Source organism: Haliotis rufescens, unplaced genomic scaffold (genome assembly GCF_023055435.1).
Source record: "Haliotis rufescens isolate VD_foot unplaced genomic scaffold, xgHalRufe1.0.p SCAF_15, whole genome shotgun sequence".
NCBI classification, from domain to species: domain Eukaryota; kingdom Metazoa; phylum Mollusca; class Gastropoda; order Lepetellida; family Haliotidae; genus Haliotis; species Haliotis rufescens.
Window position 1 is genome coordinate 12,978,225 of NW_025963835.1, and position 17,556 is coordinate 12,995,780.

The window sequence follows — 17,556 nt, forward strand, 5'->3', positions numbered from 1 at the left end:
TTACCACATCTTTTAATTCTGTAACAATAGGACAAAACCCTTGCATCAAAGTTTCTTGCATCAAACTTGGTCATAACGACAGATCGTCGATCTCCGAAGAAAGAGCTGATAATAATTTAAACTGAAACTAATGAAATTATGTCATGGCCTACTTTTCCAAGATTGACTCTTAAAGCACAGGACCATTAATGTGTAAACAACACATGCTTGATCCCACCAATGACGACGCCCGAATATGTTAAAGACGGTTAAATACAATTTACAATAAGGCCAACATGCATTAAATTGATTCAGCAGCTCAAGGCAGTTGAGACATTAAACCTTCTTTTCAGTTATTAGTTTTGTTAGATGCCGAAGGGTTAACTCGGTATTAATCTTGTTCGTCTGTATTTTCTCATGACATGTTTGTTTTAATTAGATGATTTAAATTAGTTTAAGAAACAATCAACCTGTGATCCCAAGGCTGTGTGAACCAACAATCCAGGATCATGCTTGTGCGTATGTCCTGGATTTGAAGGAAATGGATCTGTTAGTACAGGTAGAGTATAGCAGCATGCTGTAACACCTTAGCTTATGTTGCAATTACGAATGTGTGATTTCTTTTTTAACGCAATACTATCAATGTTTTAAAGACGTCAAGCAAAAAGTTTTACATAAACAGTATAAGCGTGTATGATTGCATCCGAATTTTATATAGCCTCAGACATCAATGTTACATAAATTCAAACCACACTAACAAAGAAAGCCACGTTCATATATATTTTAATACGTGTCATTTTTTTATGTGGTCTCATGCACGCAACATCATATTAAAGTGAAGGCGATTTCTCGTAACTAATTATGGTATCGGCTTTCAACCATTATATAAGCTGGTAATAATGTTAAATCAGTAACATTTTCTGACAATCATTGGTTTGTTTGGTGAAATTCGATTTATTTACAGGCCACCGTTGTATGGCAGTAATAGTGCAACCAACAAACGCTTACGTTTTTATGCAAAGACCAGGTGTCGTCAATGATTTTCAGTGATCCATTCATATAATCTTCACCAATAATTTGCCTTTCATAGCTAATGAATAAGCGAGACTGATTATTCTCTGGCGTCACCAACGTCGAGATTCAGATTTGGAATGATTACCTGTGTCAAATCCAAACGAGGCGCGCTTTAAGCCACGTGATTGCTTAGCCTTGACACATTATTTCACAGACCGCACAGCTGGAATGTTGCGCTTAAATAGCTATAAAGAACCCATTCAGTCAGCTCTGACTATTGAAAAGTTGTAAGATGAAAAATTCATAAAATTGCCAAAAGATCTGTAGCTCAACTGGTTATTATTTTATTAAACACTTATTAAAATGCAACAAAGACCAGACACTTAACTAAGGTTCCTGTCAACGTTAAAATTTTATCTTATTACTTAGGTTAATACTAGGATGCAAGTACTTAGTAAACAAATAGTTTTAATCGTTTAATGGTTTAAAATAAGTATTTTTGTTTCAATCTTATTACATGCACAAAGTTTAGAAATGAGTTTCACTAAATTTGGTTCTATAGCTTCAGCAAAATAGAAAGACTGTTGTTCCTTTAATGAAGGATTGAATCCTTTAATATCCATTATCGTGTAATGCGACCAAATAATATTTTCAAGCATTCCCATGAACAGACTGCTATTGTAAATAAACATTCCTCCTGCGTACATAGAAATGTAATATCTCTCACTAATATGAAACATGCGTATGACACTGGTATTAAAGGCTAAATGCATCCAAGACGGTATCATCATAAAAATCCCCATGAAATCAAGAGGACACTTGGACAGGTCAGCATACCATCCGACCATACATATGGTTCATAATGTCTTGTTTAAGATTATGCGACCATACTGATCCCTTTCATAGGTTAGCTTGAAATACACTGCTTTCAGTCAAGTCGAGTTCTAAGTACTTGTGCTAACGAAGAATATAAAAGCATTAATTTTAAATCCTCTGTCACCAGGAAAACATTCGAAGAATTAGAGACGCAGGGCTTGTAGCTCAGCTGATTCTTATTAGAACACCCTATTTCATCACGCACAATCAGCAATTGCCCCATTATATGTTGACATGTATAAGTAGAGGTCAAAGCATGTTTATGAACACTGACAGTCAGATGAGCTAACAAAAAGAAATTTAAACTTTTCTTCAGACATCAACGAGTGCGCAAGAGTTTTGTACAAATCACTAATGGTTCTTACAACTGCTCATGTTCTCTCAATTAGGTAAGTACAAACGGAAAAGACTCAACAGTCAGTTAACGTCTCCATCCAGTCTCATGATATGAGTAAGCGAAAGAGTCGAACAGTCTTCCAACTGTTGTGACAATGTTGTGGCAATGTTATATTTCTGTTGTTTTTATCAAAACGGACATCGTGTATTACCCTATACCGATTAGTGGCTATTATTATTATGGAGCATAATCCTTAAAATCTCAGGTAAAGTAATTTGCGCCATATATGCCTCACTGTTAGGGAACAGTTGTACCAGATGTGTAGTCGACTCAGAAACGATGTCTGGTACACTCTCGAAATGTGTACACATTGTGTTTGCTCTAAAAGTGTGAATATCTGAACCAACAACACACGACAATGCGTTGAAATGTTCTTTATTTCCAACTGTCCCTGTGACCCCAATCCCACAACGTTTGAGTCATAGAAAGAACAAAGGGTGTGTAATGAAGACACGAAAGGTTTGAGATCAGCATCAGAAAGAGCTAGATTATCACCAGACATGTTGTGCCTTGTGTTTAATGTTGGTGAAATATCTTGTATTTCCATTACATCAAGGTGGAGAATATTTCAAGAGTGATACATTTATTTACGCCAGTAAGCATTGAAACATCGACAGGCTATTTTGTTTTTATGCTGTTTTTTTCAGTTGCCATTGCGGCATAAAATTCTAACCAATGTCTAACCCATAATACTTGTCAATAAATGTCAAATATCTGGAATATGGCAGAGTGTCTCGTTATTTATAGTTGAAATAGTGCATAGTGCGGCGTACGACAAAAGACATAACATTAAATAACAGTTAAGTCGCAAACCGCTTCAATCAGCTTCTGTAAACTGTCTGTATCGGCATTTTTATCCACAGACAAAAGTCTCAGCCAAACTTGTAAACATGAAACGATCTCTCATGAGGCTTCAGTTGTAACAGCTACAGTTTTAAATGTCTGCTCGCAACAGGAAAGCTACAGTTTTTCTCTATCCATATTGAGGACGACTGCCTGTAAGTGACATATGTATCTACATACATATCCTATCTATCTATCTACATAAATATTCTCCAATGACTGTAGCGGGTCATGGTATGTTTCTTGTGAATATGAAAATGGTTTTGTCGCTTATATATTCATTTTAACACTTCAGTGAACGGCCGTTAAATCGCTCTTTCATTAATTTTGTTGACTTTCCTTAAGCACAGTAACACTTTTGCCCTCTGCTATTCCTTTAATGCACTATTTATGGTCCGAGTGGGAATGCGTCTACAACGTGATAAACGCCCCAGGGCTTGAAAGATTCAAACTGGAAAAATTCGGCGAAAGGGAACCGAGATGTGATATATACTTTTTCCAGACACAAATTATGCAGCTTAGCCAAATACACGGCGACCAAGTGTTGTACCAGTGAGTGAGTTGGGTTTAATGCCACTTTTAACAGTATTACAGTTATATCGCGGCATGTCAGCCCGAGGTGATGCAGGTCTTAGAGGTTTACCACGAGCACGGGTATGGTGCTGACAAACCTAGAAACATAATCGGGGCGAACCGGGATTCGAACCCACAATCATAGGTTTCTGGCGTGCCTAAGGGACGCAACTCTGCACAGCGAATCGCGGCGCCTTAGACGACTGGGCCACCCGTGCCCCATTGTGTTGTACCGCCGTTAACAGACAGACGTCAATAGTGTTTAGCGCGTAGACACTAAGGGTATCCGCAATGTTTTCAGATGAGTCCAGAATCACTCAGACTTTCTGGGTAGACGTGGAATCAGCATGGTTATGGAAAGGTATTGTTATAACATGGTATGGGATCACTATGACTACCAGAACGCCACCGCATATTGTCCGCTGAAGGGTCAGTGGAAACTACTGCATTCTGACCTACTGGTGTCCCGAGCCGTGGCGTTTGAGCCCCAGGCTGGCCCACGTTTTGCCTTCAAATAAGGGTACGCTTGTGGCCACCGTGTTCGTATCGTAACTCACTACATACCTTCAGAAATATACAAAAAAAGTGCTGACCTTTCCCCCATAGAGCACGTGTGGGATGATCAGGAGACGTGTGCGTTTATGTCAAAGGCACCCACTATGTAAATTTCAAGTTCACAGTTGTCCCCCAAACTTGAAGAACATACTTTTTGTAGATTTTCTGTCGTATTTTCTGCGCAGAATGTATTGCCATACATCCTTTGACTATTGGAGTCACCACAACTTTGCATTTGGTAAGCTATAATTAGACACATACTAATAGTAATTATTTGCAATGAATACCGACAATAATTTTAAAAAGGAGTACTATTCTATATAACATATATTTTAAGTTTGTTTGCTTAATGATAGAATTAATCTGAAAGTTACCTATTCGCCCACGAAGTTCCAACTTAAAACACTTTGCCGCTAACCTGACTAAACATAACGTATATATGTATATGCCTTCTGTGATTTGAATTTTCTGTGAATCTGAAATTTATAATCAGCAAATCACCACGCAAGTTCACAAAAAATCAATGACTTATATCTAACCACATAACTTTATAATCAAGAAGAGTCACGAGAAGATGACAAATCATCCCGGACCCCACAATAACAAAAGGCACCACTTCAGCCCCTGGTTAATTCATGTACCAAGTTTGGATGAAAAATATTTCACGGTTCACGTTTTACTCCGAAAACGAAATACGGATGGACAGACAGACCAGATGATGACAATATCTCCCTGCATTATCTGGGCCAAATAAGTGACAACAGCAGGAATTAGAAGGCCCGAGAAGCACTCACCAGAATAATATTTTTCAGAATTCAGTGCTTCCGGAGGGAGGTTAGGGCGGGGACGGAACAGGCAATGTTGGGAGGTAGTACTTTGTAGTACAAACTGTACTTTGGCAATGCATTAAATCGTCCTCTTGTCGCTGTTATACAGGTCCTAGCAGTCTTCGGGGTTCCATTCCTATATCTGTAGAGAAGTAACAAATAATAGCAAAGATGATGTGAAGTTAACAAATGCTTGATAATCACTGGAGACTCGATTATTTACACGCCATCTTAGAGCTGTAATATTGCTTAGTACTGAGTATGTAAGTATGTTAAGTAGGTAACATTAATGCCCCCTGACAGTGACACGTATATCAATCTTAATTGGAGTGTAAAACATCAACTGATGCTGTAATTGATGCTGCAATTCGTTGATTGTAGTTTGTTTTTTAAACATTGATTTTTATTGCATACAGCCATTGGGGACCGGAGTGATGGCATATTTCCAACTGGGAATCAAGCAGGAAGTGAACACTGCTGAAACACTTTGGTTGCTTGTATTTTATAGCCTGGTTAAAATTAATACTAAATAATCTTTTGAAACTATCTGTATTCATTTTGCTCTGGTTTGTTCCATACTTAACCTGTGATACTGACCTTACTTCTTACTCTCCTTTGTTAACAGGTATTTAATGATAATTACCTTCTTCTTTTTGCGATATGGCTGCAATATTGACGATGCTATGTAAAATCTTCATTCACTCACTCACACATTCATAAAACTATGGCTCCCTATATAAAAGTAAAGGCGCTTCAGCGAGAAGGTGCCGATCCTGGCACTGAACCATAATCATATCCCTCTTACCAGACCAGTTATCGGCAACTCCAGATAGAGTTGTAATGAATTCTGCATGCGTGAGGTCAACCGTTACCAGATAAAATCAAACAAGTGAAGATCCGGGGGAGATTAGGTCTTCCTGCTTGCCTTAAGAGGCGACTTGACGTAAGTGGTGACTAACGGGATCGGATGGTCAGGCTCGCTGACTTGGTTGATGCATGTCATCGTATCCCAATTGCGTAGATCGATGCTCATGATATCAATCACTGGATTCTCTGGTCATGTCTCGATTATTTACAGACCACCGTCATATATCTGGAATATTGCTGAGTGCGGCGTTAAACAACAACCAACCAACCAATCAGATAAAATCAAAATTGGTTCACACACATATTTCATATGGACAATTTTAGGGCATTCAGGTTTTTAATTATTTTTTTTCATGATAGTGAAAATGCTCTTTATTGTGAAAACTATATATGCAGAGAAACATAATGCCACGGGACCTGGATATGTTGTCGACAGTTATAAACAAACACACTTAGCAAAAACTGCTGTCAGCAATGATATCCACATATTTTCTGCATATTTTCTGCATAAACACGGACAACACTCAATATCCTTCTAATCTTTTCAACATAATGTGAAGTCATTATGAAAAGGAAGGTGCATATCTAGATCTATGTTGAGCTGTCTCAGTGACAATTTTAACATTTTAAATGAGCATTTTGAGTACATTTAAGGTCTAAACAAGCTAAAGTGATTAAATATTGCGAGTAATTGAATGTACGTGTTGAGTCCTATGACTATATGACATCATATTGTGTATCGGCGACACATTTTATGTAATATTGTGTTCTGTATATGAAATATTGCCTACATGACTTAATCTTTTAGGCTGAAACAAGAACCACAATATAATGCATTAACCATATCGGGAATGACTCCTTGAGAACAATCGTCTAAGTTCGAGAAAACTATACAGTTGGTCCTCGATATTCCATGAACATATTTATGCAATGAAAGTGGTTACACACAATACAAATAAAAGAAAACTAAAAACAGCACTATCATGCACCTGTTTTATTCATGAAACATAATGTTTCCAATATCAGGGTTTTGCAAAAGATCTTCAGTGTTTATTCCTTTAATGCAACATTTACTCCACACTTCATATAGATGGTTCTCTCCTTGATTTCATCAAGTGCCAAAGAGTTGCTCAAAGAGAAAACATGTTCTTCATCGGGAGGTGACGCTACCGCGCTAATATCCTCCAGGTCGAGGTCTGATGACGTTGGAACAACAAAAACCATTGCCTCTGTAAGGAGACGGCCTATGCTCCTTGATATGGTTGACTTTTTGCTACTTTTACCATCTGTAAATAAGATAACAATGTTATCTGCGTCTGGACGGTCGCCATTTTCCGCTACAAACACATCAGATAAAGCCATGTTGATAGCATCACCGAGGAAGGTGGAACCACCTTTTTGTTTTTGAGCATTTACATCTCGAATAGCGGCTTCTTTGTTGTCCGGGTGCGAATTCAGCAAAAAGTTCACTTCAGCCTTTCCTGAATACACCAAGAAAGCCACATTGATTATATTGTTTTGTATGCGGGCATAAGAGAGCAGTTCGACTTCAAAATCCTTTATCTGCCTGTATGCGTCTTTGGAGATAGACGAAGATACGTCCTCGATAAGAAGAATATCCAGTTTCTTCTGTGGACATTCTGAAAACATAGGGTTTTAGAAGTGTTAACTCTCAGCATTTTCTCTGGTACATGTACTCATTTTGTGATATTCGTGGACCAATACCACATGATAGTTAAGGTGAACATGATTCATTTTGATTGGTGAATATATGACTAAATTCTATTACGATCATTGAGAAATGAGCAGGAAATTGCTGCTGCAACATCTTTTCCCTTAAGGTACGTGGTGGAAAAGAAAAGAAAGATCTTACTTCGTTCACAATTAGCTCCTTCATATCCAAGCAAACATCTACAAGTGCGTCCATTCGGGTTATTTTTACAGATCCCTCCATTCATACAAGGTTGATTGAAGCACTTGTCTGCGGCTGAAAGATGACAGGAAAAACCTCTTATTGCAAATAATCTGGAGAAGGTAAAATTGTGTGCCTTTTGCAGCCAATAATAACCCAAACTCAGATATCATTTCTATAAAGTTGCTCACCTCCAAGCATATGTTCTTTCACTTCATAATACCTCCATCCTCCCCGATTATCCAGTTAATTAATTGTACATCTCCAAATAATTGCCTTCGATTACCCCTGTGAAGATCCCAGTAAGAATTGTTTTCAGCAATAAATGCTATGCTATGGTCGCTGCCTTGGTTTATGCATGTCATCGTATCATAATTGCATAGAATAGGTCTTCAGCAACCCATTCTTGCCGCAAAAGGCGTCTATGCCTGTTGTAAGAGACGGCTAACGGGATAGGGTGGTCAGGCTCGCTAACTTTGATGATGCATGTCATCGTCACCCAATTGCTTGGATCGATGCTCATGATATCAATCACTGGATTGTCTTTTGCAGGCTCGATAATTTACAGACTGCCATCAAATAGCTGCATTTTGCTGAGTGCGGCATTAAACAACAAACTAACAAAGCATTTCCTTCAAATTAATGAGAGCTCCATCTCGCCATTAACACGGATTTGTATGCATATCTTTGCTGAAAATGCGCGCAGACGAGGCATATTCATTAGAGTGAGTGAGTTGGTTTTATGCCGCTTTTAGCAATATTCCAGCAACATCACGGCATGGGACACCAGAAATGGACTTCACATATTATACGCATTAGATGTAGACTCCATATGCTCGAGCAGAGAATTTCTGTGCTGTGTAGGTGAGGTGACTTCCGAATTTGGAGTTGGAGTGGGGCATTACTATCTATCAATATTAAAAGGTACTTGCCTTCTCTACAATGGCCACCTGAGAATCCTTCAGCACATTTGCATGAGAAAGTCAACGGTGTTATGGCAATACAAGTTCCTCCATTAGCACACGGGTTCGATGAGCATGGATCAGCTGGTGCTGGCGTTGTTGGTGGTGTTGTTGGTTTTGGTGGTGCTCGTGTTCGTGCTGAAAAATAATGAAGATATACATCAACATGGAATGATTTCGGCATGCAGCGACATCCCAGATCACGTGATATCATCGTCAAACTCATTGTGAATCTCAAACCAAGTGTAGTCCCACTGTAGAGTAGATGACTCTTTATGATAATTTTATATAAAATTTATCTCCATTCTACCGTGACAATAACAGCGCTTTGAAAATGGTGCTAAATCTTAGAACATTTCGAAAAGTGGTCACAGGTAGTTATATATGTAACAGTTATTACTAAAGTTCAACATTAAAAACACCAAAGTCGTGAGTAGTTCAAAATAAGTGTTCAAAACACAGGTTCTCAAAAGTTGTTGAGAAATAACACTCCAAACTTAGTCCAAAGACAGATGTTTTCATTTCTACCAACCTGTTGTACATTGTTTGGACTGACTGTCATTGTTGGAATTTTCCGAGAGAGGTCATTTCTTGGAAATCGAACATGCCATCATTTCTATTATAGGGGTGACAGGTCTAAAAAGGTCTTAAAATGCTAACGAATATATTTCTACAACAAATTTTATGAATTAACATTCTATTATATATCTAACATGTGTAAGTGTTATTAGGTAGTTAGCAATCACCCCCCAGTAAACAATAATAAAATCAAAATAAATGCCTCTTCACCCCGAACTTGGATGTGACAGAAATTGTCCTACATCAGGTAACTCACACCTCACAGCTGTCAATGGCTGACAATCTTGTGTGTACATTCTCCGTAATTAGCTCAATGAAACAAGATTACAACCCCGATATATGATGTTCAACATTAACCTGTAGATTTACTGGGATTGGTCGAGGCTGCTGGCACAATATGATTAGCAATGTAACTGAGTATGACTGAACAGCAGCATTTTAGGCTGCCGGAGCTGGATATTTTGAATCCAGGAATCTGCATGGGTCGTGTATGACTTTCCTGATTGTGTTCTGAAATAAATTTCATCAAGTTTGATAAGCTGTCACTTCAGTTGGGACATTGTTTTCGTGGGCTTTTGAAGGGGAGTGTTTGCTGATGGACTTTCAAATCCCCTCCTGCCAAATTTTATGGTGGTGGTTGATGGAGATGGCAATGAATATCGATCACAAAAAGGTTTGTCAGCAACATGTTGTCATGTAAAAAGTTTTTTCAAACACTTTTTATAATGTTATATTTTACTTTCAATGTCGGTTGCTTCAATGAGGAAATAGTTTAAATTGTTCCAATTATGGTCACCATCGAACTTTTCTCTAACAGTTTCATAAACATTTCATTTGTATCCAAAAGATATGCCTTTTCATCATCGAAGCAGTCAGGGTTGAGGCCTAGAACGCCCAAACCATCCGACTCGGCATGTATAAGAGACCTGGCTGGTATTAGAGACGCAGCATGTATTAGAGGAAATAAAGATACGTTTTACAGTTCAAATGAGGGTGATCGACTGGCAGCCATTTTTTTATGAATCGATATGTAGGTTAACAATAAAGGTACTAAAGTGGAAGTTGTGCTGCCAATAATTACCCTATTGCTACGTCGCAGTAAATATCCTAGTAGTCAATAGTTGTGTGGATGTAACATATAACCCGTTTGTTTAACAGACCAACAAGATGAAACTATGGTTGTGCATGATACTGTTATAGTTCCAAACATTGGCACTGTTGACATGTCTATTAATATTGTGTTCCTGCTCTTGCTAAACAAGGAACGTTCAATATTATACTCAAGAAAGGTCAGGACCATCTTCAACTAATGGATATTGAGAAGCACAGTTGTTAGTACAAGTGAATGAGTGAGTTCGGTTTAATACTGCTTTGAACTGTATTCCAGTTATATCACGGCGTGTCGGCTTGATGTTGAAGGAAAGCCCGTTGTTATGCAGGTTTTAGACGTTTAGCACTTTGGTGAAACTCATGAGCACGGTTGACATACCAAGAAACATAACAAGAGTGAAATCGGTTTCAAACCCATGATCTTAGGCTTTTGCCGATGAATTTACATCCATTGTGAAAAAATGGAAAACAGTCGAGTCATCAAAGGAGTTCATAACTGAACGACTCTGTACTGAAGAACTAAAGAACTGAAGAACTGATAATAACAGCTCGAGCCTGCATGGATATTGTGACAGTGACAGCGTCAAAGAAAGGACAAGGTCACCATCAGAATGAGAAACGACCGTGATCAATACATAGGATTTTACATGAGACATCAATGTTATTGTTCACAGTTTGAACGTTTTGGGACACAAAATCAGAAGTCAGGAGCACTTCCACAAAGTTGTCAAACATGTTGTATTTGAAATGCTCAGTTTGACTTATCTGATCGAGCAGTAGTGTACCTTCAATCATAAAGAAACACTTTGGGAAAAGGCCGAACGGGACATTGATGGAAGAGCTGCATCATCACACGTGAGCATAGGTATGTCTCAAAACTATTATGAACTGAGATAATTGGGTCAGCCTGAACTTTTAGCATTATGTCAAATTGAAAGTCGAAAGTGGTCTGGTGCTGCACATTGAAAGGCACTGGCCAAGAGAACCCGATCTATCTGTCGTCTCTATGTACACAACAAATAGATTTAGCTCAGTTGTGTAATGCCTTTAATAACTAATGTAGAATGCAAAGCGAATTTGATGCGTATAACTTGCTTGTTATTTTTAATGGAAAAAAAAGCATAACCTTTCCTATATATATGTGACCTTAGCACGGTCACTGTTATAGGTCAAAATGAATGAAACTAATTAAACCTTGTATCATACAAATGTGACGAACGGATTTAGTATCTGATCATTTCTCTCCCCATGCCCCACTAACTTTATGAATATATTTCTTTGAGCTTGTGTGTGAATGATAAACAAGATATTTGCCATTTAATAAACTAAATATTCAGTGTTACTAATCCAGTTGTTTCACAGATCCCGAGGAGATGATGTATTCAATGCAAGTAATATTATTGTATTTTGAGATGAAGCATGAGCTTGCTAAATATGTCAAGACAATATTGAATAATTGGAGTCCAATAAACATATACCAAAGTATTGTGAAATTCGGGTTTCTAATCTCTTTAACAAACTGGGGTTGTTATGTGACAGTAGAAACTGTATATGTGTAGTGATTGTCAGTGGCAGCAAATCGAAGAAGCGCTGATAAAATGACGAGTACTACTTGTGGCAGCGAGTGAGTGAAATTTAGAGTTACCACCCCTGGTAGTTTAAAAACATGGCAGGCTTAATTGTTCGCGAAATTCGGGATGGGACTGTTCCTAGAAGACTGGTTGTACCTGTATAAGCGTGACACGAAGACGAATACGATATGGCTGTGTAGATGGGATACCTGACTGAAACCACCGACTTCTTGCTGGCAACACTATTCCGGATTTAAGTACAGAGACTGTTTCAAGTCAATCGACAGTGACAATTCTAAAACTTCATAAGTACACTTACATAAATATTACTTATTGCTGTTGCCCCTATTTTGACCCATTGTATTGCTTTGTTTGACAGTAAACCTAAATCAAAACTGTGCATTTCAATATTAATTATTTTCCGTTAATCGTGTGTTACCATTGACTGTATTACACAATTAAATTCTGGTTGACCTTTGTGTTTCCATTTGGAAATCACCTCATCAACCAAACCGTGTGCAAAAAAACCATGTCAAAACCTTGAACAAATTTGAATTGTATCAATAGTGGGGACAGGCTTGTAAAATTCAATTTCATTGCTTCAGTTGTTTCCGAGATGATGATGTTTTCGGTGCAAATAATTGCATTTTGAGATAATTTAAGAGCATGATCAGAATGTAAAAATAATATCGGATGTTTGGCGGCCATTACTAACTAAGAGTATACCAACGTTGCAACAATGTTGATTTTCAGATTCCAAGCTCTTCGGTACATTTGGGTTGTAATGTGGCAAAAGAGACTGCAGAAAGTTTAATTGTAGTGATTGTCAGTGGCAGCAAGTGATTAAAGTGCTGGTAAAATGCAGACTACTGTCGTTTGCAGTGAATCAGAAATCACCTCGTCACATGATGTCCACATTGAAATGTTTACAACTGATGACAGACAAACCAGCCATGACATGAGCTCAAATAAAATAACTGAAATACTACTCCAAGCGTTGTTACGTTGCACTTACTCACTCCCACTCAGTAGTAGCAAATGTATTGTTCACAACTTGCTAGAAACAAACTTCATATACTAAGTCTCATGACGAATTATCTCATTTTTTTCCGCTGTAAATTTAGGTTCTTGGTTTTTATGTCCCCCGTCTACTTTATTTTACTGGTGATAAGGGAGGATAACTTTCTAGTATATTGTCCTGCACTTACGTTTTATACAACTAATCGAAAAACCTCTTTTCACACAACGATCTCCTTTTCGGCAATTGCATCGCCAGTCGCCATCTGAAATGACATCAAGATTATGAAGAAGTCACACCCTCCCCCAATACAGGAATCATGTATAGTATGTAAATTGGTGGTCGAAACATATCGCAATTGTTAAAGTCGCCAACGAGTAGCTAATTTCAAGTTACAGATTACAAGTGTGCAAAGTAACCAAAACCTATACACGTGCGATCTGCTGAACATGAACACAGGTATAAAAGTGCCGGGTTTTTGTTGTCTTATGTGTGTGATTGCACAGCAAACTCATGCTGCGACTAAATGAAGCAGAACGAAACATGCCATCGGTCGCTTGGAAACGGGTGAAACCAAGTTGGCCGTAGGAAGGAAGTTTCATTTATCTCCTTGCTCAACTACAGAATCGTTCCCAACACAAAGGGACAACATGTTACTTCCCCAGATCTGGAAGAGCACCATAGCCCAGGATCGGTGGGATGGTATTCAAAGTGTATATGTGCTGTCCGCATACTAGCTATTTGACGGCTGCCTGCAAATAATCGGGTCTATGCGAGACAATCCAGTGACGCTTTGATCAAAGATTCACGCCGTTTGAGAATGGTAATACGCAATCAACCAAGACCTAGTCTCTCCGCGCCTAATCACCCAATCCATCAAGTCACCTCCCGAGACCAGCATAGGTTGCTGGATTCCAATTCTGGCCGTGTAACCAAACTGGGACATCATCAGTGACCCTGTTGGGATTTCTGAATACAATCCGTTCCAAGCAACATATGCCTGTAGGAAGCGACACAACTGATTGGGTGGTCCGGCCTCCATCCATTTGTGGGAGCCTTTAATATAGCGAGAATATTGCTGAGTACCGTGTTAAACAACAAACATAACATTACAGTAAAGTACGGTTATAACGAACTCAAAGGGACTACTAATTTTAGTTCCTTATAACCGTAGTTCGTTATAAGCATATATACAATATAACAACAGCAAATAGTCGGGACCAAAAAAGTAAGTTCGTTATATCCGTCAGTTCGTTATAAGCGTGTTCGTTATAACCGTAGTTTACTGTATATGAATCACTGGTTTGTCTGGTCCGTAGTCGATTTTTGAAGTCGTGATATAGCTTGACTGGCATTATACAACAAACAAACAAAATACATCATGCTATAGCTAGGTGCTAGGGCTGCAACGATACACCTAGGTCACGATACGATACGTACCTCGATACTCACATCACGATTCGATACGTATCTCGATACGCTACGATACACATAGTCACAAGAGAAGACAAGAGATGAATGAATTAAACTTAGTTTATTAAAATGAAAAATTAAATGAAAGTGACCGAATGTTCATGAGTCATAAAATATATACTGTAATGAGTATTTTAACTTAATGAATCATCTGCCATTTCCATGTAATGGCTAGCAAACACAAAAGTTACAGTCCTACATATTTGTGAGTTGTGACTAGATGGTAGGAGTAAATACTAAATGTACCAGTGTCCAGTAACTAATGATTTGCCATTTTCATGTATAAAGGCAAAAAAACAATTAAAAACAATTAGATCTATAGCAACAGCCATGTTATACACCATTTGAAAGGTCTTATCCTAGTGTTTATAAATATGCAAGTTATGTTTATCACATTATTTAAATAATGCATTGACAACTTAATTAAGTTCGTTGTAAAATATAAAAAAATGTAAGTTAACACATTCATAACGTCCAGATTAAGGACCAAGGAAGCGACAATTTGACGATTTTGGGCAAATGTAAGTTTCAAAAGATCTAAAGAATTTCATTGTTTACGTAATTGGAAAATTATTTTAAAAAGAATTATGAATAGTATCTGTTTTCACTCATTTCCAAATAACAGCGGCAGTCCGCTTAGTAACATGAAGAACGTTTTAAGCAGGAAATCGCGATCTATATTAAACATATGGAGCTTCGTGGATGTATCATGCTCGGTTACAAGCTGTGACAGAGTTTTCATGCATATATTTTGGCATTGAACATCGTGTCCGAGCCGGGTATTCGAGGCGACGAAAGCCGAGATGTCATTTGACTAACATTACACGCGATCGCACGAAAAGATGGAAATAATAACTTAGCTGTAAGTTTGACCACTTTTAGATATATTTTTGTTGATTTTATATACCACTTTGTATAATTATTTATTTAAAGATTTGCTTGAAACGTCTTTGTTATGCTCTTTGACATGTTCGATGTGCACCCGTTGTCGAAGTGTGTGTCCGAGAATTATAATTTCAATAACATAAGCGGGAAATAGTGAATAACTTTTTAAGCTATCGATAAAAAATGATAAATGGAAATAAAATACGTATTTCAGACATTGTGAGATGTGATAGATTTAATAAATGAATGGTATGACAGGTAGGTCCATAAATATATATACTATTTTGGCGTGACTAGGCTTGGCCGGTTAACGTAAATACATACGTCTTTGGAAAAACGTATCGTGAAAAATCGAGATACAGCACCTCACTAATCGCACACCGTATCGTATGGAGTGAATCGCGATGCATCGGTGTCCCGGGATATCGTTTCAGCCCTACTAGGTGCACAGAAATTAACATCTTACCAGCGCTGTACAAGGATAGTACAAGGACGAGGAGGAAAAGAATCCTGCCAGTCATTTCCTGGGAAGTACATTTTATCTCAATATAGTCCTTTTCACAATACAAATGAAACAGTAGATTTACTTCAATCTAAATAACCTGTTACAAAGCACATCTTTACCATGGAATTTCAGAATCTTTATTATTCGTTCCTCCAGTCATATCGAATTCATTGTTGACACTGATTTTGCTGACAGCAAGGGAAATTGTTTCGTGTATGATTAAATCTGACCGCTTGGTAGTTTCAATATGTAATGTCACCTGTGACAATCAGACTTCGCGACTGACGTTCGATTTCAAATTCAATTTAGCTTGGATACTTCTACAGGTAATCTAGCTCTTCAATGAAAAACACAGTATCTTTTTTTTCCTAAGCAAGCAACTATTCTACAAGGTCGCCTTCACTCTGATATCATACGATATCATACCATCTTTGAAACGTTTGCTGCATCTTACCTTTTCTCTTCTGATAAATCTTCTCACGTGTTAACGCTGGTATCTTCTGATGACAGCGTTTCAGATTGGTCCTATATATGTAGTCTTTCCTTTAGAGCAACACGTGCATGCTATTGAATTGTTTTCTACTTAAAACGTTTACAAAGCAACTATAAACCATCACGTTTTGAAAGTAATGGTGATGAATATGTGTAGTCATATGCATAAACAGTCTTTGTTGCTTGCGAGGATCAATTGTTTTATGTAACGCCGCACTTATATTACTGCTGTATGACGGCGGCCTGTTACGTGATCGACAAACAGCGATCGATATTATGTGCAAGGATCCGCGTTGTCGGGCTATGACGAAACACATTCAACTAAGTTAAGAGTGTGTTTAACAAGAGGCCCATAGAGCCTGTATGGCTCAGCTGGATATTTACGCAGTCATGACAAAATATACATTTGCAAATACTGCAAATATTTCATAATGTTGACTCTGTCAGCACTTTAAAGGGGTGGATGGCAAATCTGACAGCTTGAACGTGTACTTTTCTAGATACAAATGTATCATTAAGATCTGAACCGTTTCCAGGATCTTAGTTTCCAGAGGCATGGCTGGACCCAAGGGCGAATCATATTGTCATAAATGTATTATTTTCTTCTTAACAGACGATTGTATACAATGTTTCTGTTTAATATAGGGTGGGGATACTATCGGTTTGCATGTTATGGTCAAGGTTGTAACTCCTTTGGGAGTGCCGGACAGATGAACAGAAGGGCCAGCCACGACGAATTTTGAAGTAATGTATGAATATCAAAGGAAATGTGTAAAAAGGAATATGTAAATACATTGAAGAAAATATATTGTTTTCAGTATCCATTCAGTTGCATCAATTGCAAGTAGAAATCTTCATATTCACACTGAATGCATCTAAAGGGATTATGGAATACAAAAAACACTACAATGACATGGCAAAAGTGATAAGCAAGAGGTTTCGAAATCTTTATTATATTTCAATGCCATCAAAAATAATGTTCAAACTATAGCCCTAGAATACGGTAGTTGATTTACATGTTCGGCATAAATTGCACAATTCCCGTCTCTGTAATATGATATGAAGTTCTCTGAGCAGTTGTATCAAAAATCAAGATTGTCCCCAGATACAGGTATCCG

At 37.9% G+C, this 17,556-nt stretch overlaps 1 protein-coding gene across 1 annotated transcript; it reads right to left on the bottom strand.

The window, feature by feature from the left end:
* Positions 1-6,981: 6,981 nt before the first annotated feature.
* On the bottom strand, positions 6,982-16,439 carry LOC124111304 (matrilin-2-like). Its single transcript, XM_046470964.2, has 6 exons — positions 16,401-16,439; positions 15,908-15,965; positions 13,274-13,348; positions 8,776-8,943; positions 7,805-7,918; positions 6,982-7,571 (listed from the first exon to the last, which is right to left on the bottom strand). The coding sequence occupies exons 2-6, from the start codon at positions 15,960-15,962 to the stop codon at positions 6,982-6,984; spliced, it is 1,002 nt and encodes a 333-aa protein (XP_046326920.2). The 5' UTR covers positions 15,963-15,965; positions 16,401-16,439.
* Positions 16,440-17,556: the final 1,117 nt, after the last annotated feature.